Source organism: Anarrhichthys ocellatus, unplaced genomic scaffold (genome assembly GCF_004355925.1).
Source record: "Anarrhichthys ocellatus isolate YVR2014 unplaced genomic scaffold, GSC_Weel_1.0 scaffold25, whole genome shotgun sequence".
NCBI classification, from domain to species: domain Eukaryota; kingdom Metazoa; phylum Chordata; class Actinopteri; order Perciformes; family Anarhichadidae; genus Anarrhichthys; species Anarrhichthys ocellatus.
The window spans coordinates 3,008,961-3,013,214 of record NW_022280055.1 but is presented as its reverse complement, the minus strand read 5'-3'; the positions used below and the strand labels follow the sequence as shown (position 1 = coordinate 3,013,214).

General features: G+C 41.7%; 1 protein-coding gene across 1 annotated transcript in view; it reads right to left on the bottom strand.

The window, feature by feature from the left end:
* The window catches only part of LOC116391297 (DNA (cytosine-5)-methyltransferase 3A-like), a 46,862-nt gene that overhangs the window by 31,769 nt on the left and 10,839 nt on the right, over positions 1-4,254 (bottom strand). The window contains 1 exon segment of the mRNA XM_031861748.1: positions 1,165-1,272. Within this exon segment, the coding sequence (XP_031717608.1) occupies positions 1,165-1,272 (108 nt within the window).

Genomic DNA, 4,254 nt, shown 5'->3' with positions numbered 1-4,254 from the left:
CACACACACACACACACACACACACACACACACACACACACACACACACGTGTGAGCGATAAGAGGATGAATGGAGAGAGAAATATGAAGGAGAGGAGCTGCCAAAGACCTGAAGTCTTTGAGAATGAAGAAATATTGTGTTTGTTTTCATTACAGTAATAACTCAATCTTTTTTTATTGTATTTTCTATGAATGAATGTTGTTGTTTTGTCTACTCGTTCTTTTTTGTCCATGTAAAGGTCTCCACGACAGGTATATGAATATAAAAGTGATTGGCTTGTGTCTGTGGTGATGTTGTTAATAATTAGTGTATCCCACAAAAACAGGTCTTGATGGGGCAATGGGAGATAAAACAATTAGCTACCAATTTGGTAATGGTCACACCTGTGATGCTTCTAATAATCGATTGTTTTACAGGAAAAGTAAAGCAGGTATGGTAGGTCTGTTTAGCTGTGGTGAGGGTTTAATCTCTGGCAACCTTTGTTTTCTCTTCCAAATAAATTTGAAGAACAGACTCTGATCCTGTCTGACTGTCTGACTGCTTAAGCTTGTGGTGCCGTCTGACTTATTTTTAACACTGTTGACACATTCTGAGAATCTCGCCATTATTATAAGTATAATGTCTCTATAACTCATACAATCTATGAGCTTTAGTTCTAATAAATCATACTTAAGCAAAGTGGTACCAGCCAGATGAAGATGTGGGCGATGGAGCCAGACTGACAAGTGAAAACGATGACAGAATGATGAGGAAATGAAGCTGGCGTGACATGTCGAGGGACAGAATGTATTGACTGCTAAGTCAACGCTCAGGGGAATCCCTGTTGCTAAGAAAAAAAGAAGCAACCAACCAAAAAAAGCTGTTGTGAGGAGGCAAGTGTTCTGTCACATTATCCGTCAAACACACTCGAATGTGACACGTAATTAACGCAGCAAGTGCGTCCTCAGATTTACGTGTCATTAGAAAAGAAACTGATCTAGCAGCCGCTCGGCAGCTCGCAGGTGTGAATGCATGAATGTGAAGCAAAGTGTTCCTGGAAACATGTTTAACGTCTCTTTATCAGGTTAGATGGGGGCAGTTTGTAGAGGTGAATAGGTAATCAATCACTCTGCAGCAGTGTGGAGTATGAAAGGCTGACGACAGCCCGTAATTACAGTACTCACAGGAAGCAGCTGTTTGCGTTTCCTGCCGGGACGACCCACTCTGCGCTTGGTGCGGGGGCTCGCCAGTGTCCCCTCCTCCGGGCTGTCGTGGTCTGCCCCGTCTTCATTCTGGACAATTATAGGGAGGCAACATCAAACGATTCCGTTTTCCTCCATTGTAGAGAGAGAGAGAGAAAGAGAGAAAGAGAGAAAGAGAGAAAGAGAGAGAGAGAGAGAGAGAGAGAAAAGCATGTTGCAAACAGCTGTTTCTGCATGCCTCTCCCAGCTGATTTTAGACATTCATTTCTAAATTCAATAAATATCTGGTGCTATATTTTTACGCGAGTGCTCCGATTAATAAATGTAATATCTGATTTTGAAGCAGAAGCCTTATGTTGTTTGTTGATTCGACTCAGATCAAATTGTTGTGAGCTTTTTCCATCTGCCCTCTGCAGTCACGCTTCAACAATCATTAAAGTGGTGTTCATTTGTGAAGATTATCTTGCTAAACAAAAAGTGTCATAATGATATCTTAATGAGCACTTAATGCAAAAGAACCAATCTAAAGATAAGAGTTTGTTTGGCCCACTATCAGTGACAACAAGGTACCAAAATATCCACTCAGATCTGAGTCTTTTTTTTCTCAGAGCTGTAAATCTACTCTCTCCAACACATCAGTAATCTTTGGGTAGATGCAGCCCCCCCCCCCAATAATTCCCTCACTTTCTATTTTTACTTAGGCTCCGGGCAAGATCTGAGTAGCAGGTCTGTGCTCAGTTTCTATTGGCCACAGGAGCACACATGTAAGAGCTGAAGAAAATGAGCAGCACCTGTTGCAACTTCACATAAAGCAGTTAAAACATTGATTCAGTGAGACGTTACTTTAAGAGTATTGTGTTCTAGCCTGTAGGCAGGGATTAGTCAGCCACAGTGATTTTAAATATGGGCCTTTTACTATTCATATTTAGGCTATCTCTATCTCTCTCTCTCTCTCTATAAGTTTAGACGACTTGTCTCCTTCACTGCGTTATGTTGTCTGTAGGATACTCTGCTGAGCAGCCTTCACTCTTTGTTGTGTTTACAGAGAAGTTTAGTTTGATAACAAAGCTCTATTTCTGACTCTCTTTTCTGCTGTAATCATTAAGACCTCTCTCTCTCTCTCTCTCTCTCTCTCTCTCTCTCTCTCTCTCTCTCCTCTGCTGGACCCTCTGTTGCGATGACAGTGGAGTGGTTGCTAAGGTGCAGTAAACTGCTTAGCAACCGTCTCCGATGGGTTGCCGTGCTGACTAAACATTTTGATGTCACTTCCCTGACGATCAGCACGGCAACCAGCTAGAACGGGGTAATGGGCCCCGTGCCTCGCCTGCCAGGTGAAAGTACTTCAAGTAAAGAGAAGAATGAGTACAATTAGGTCAAATATAAACCGATAGAGCAATGACACCAATACCCAACACACACAAATGCATAAACACTGGCCAATCTGTCCATCTTTGGTCTATTTCTGTCTCCCTGCAGGTTATTTTAGGCCACTGCAGTTGCTAAGCAACCAGACTGCCAACCAGGCGGGTAGAGGAGGATCCTCATCAGCAGCAGACAGCGTGTCCTCTTTCCTTCTTCCTGATCCCTACAGTACGTCCTCTCTCTCTCTGTGTCTCCTGTTTCCTGCGTCTCTCTCTTTACTGTCACTTTGAATCTTTTTCTCACGTAATCGTGACACGATGAAGCCGTCTACACTTAATTTTTTCTAGATTCACATTGAAACACATTCATGGCACAGCAGGTGTTTCCTTTTACGCAACCCTAGCGTTAAAATAATCAGTATTTATTTACACGTACGTGCATTTACACGCTGACATTTTCAAATTCACACCATGATGGACTGAAAATTGTACAACAAATTGACAAATCCTAAGCCGGACCACTAATAGTCAACAACATGGCGACAACTACATCTTTTAATGACACGGTTAGAATAATGTTGCTTATACAGATCCTCCGTCACATCTTGTTTACCATCTTCATATTCCCTTTGTAGTTCAAACCGTACAGAGTTCAACATAAAGGTTTTTTGTTCGTCAGAAGTCTACTTGCTCAAAGTCAATTTTCACTTGCTTCTATACAAATAGTTTCATTTATTAGCGGTTATCAACAACTAAGATTAAATTTAATTGTCATGTTTAATGAATCTGTAGTTTCTATCTTGTAGTGCCCCCCCCCCCCCCAACTAAACTCCTGGTCTCAGAATAATTGAGAAGCTGGCTTCGGCTTCAGCTCGTAAACTTTTACACATCCCAGAGGTGGATCAGCAGTACATGTACATGTGCCAAGGCATTAGAGAGGAAAGTAGACCTTGCTTATCTGCGATCAGTGCACTAAGTGAAAAGAGTTATAAATTATAAAAATGTATGAGCTGAAATAAGGGTCAATGCTGTTTTTGAGAGCTTATAATTTCAATGCCTGCTGTGAGTGTAAACAACCCTCTGCAGCAGAAAAGCACAACATTTTTCGTGACATTGATGTAATAAATGCATATTAAGGTATTAATGTCTGAAGTCTGAATTTTGGACCTGCTGATCCTTTGTGTGACCTCACCCCCGATATCATTTGTGCATAGATTTTATTTAAACATTCTCGATTTGTTTCTCCATCTTTAAATCTTTTCTACACGTTGGGAAACACGACTACAGGCTCCGACATTATTTCTGAACATCACATAGAAATGTCTTTCTGTCTTCAACATATGAGCAGCAGCTTCTGTCACGTGCAACGGACTGTAGCTGCACTCAAACCTCGCACTTCTATCTCCTGCCAGGTTTTCTGTGACTCTCTCGGATTTCTCTAAAGTTCTTTTTTTTTTCTCAGGAAGTTAAAAAGCACAACAAACTCTATAAGGGAAACGTTGTTCCTGTTGGCTCTCTGCCAGCGTGTGAATGTGGAAGTAAAGTGAGTAAGACGGCTCTTTATAGAGCAGCGCTATAGAATGAACTTCAAACTTCTCACAGATTTACGAGGGCTGCCCTGGGCTCTGGGGGGAGCAAATGAAAGGAGCCATTTTTCACTTTGTGTACGTCTGACTGTGTGTTAATGTGTGTGTGTGTGTGTGTGTGTGTG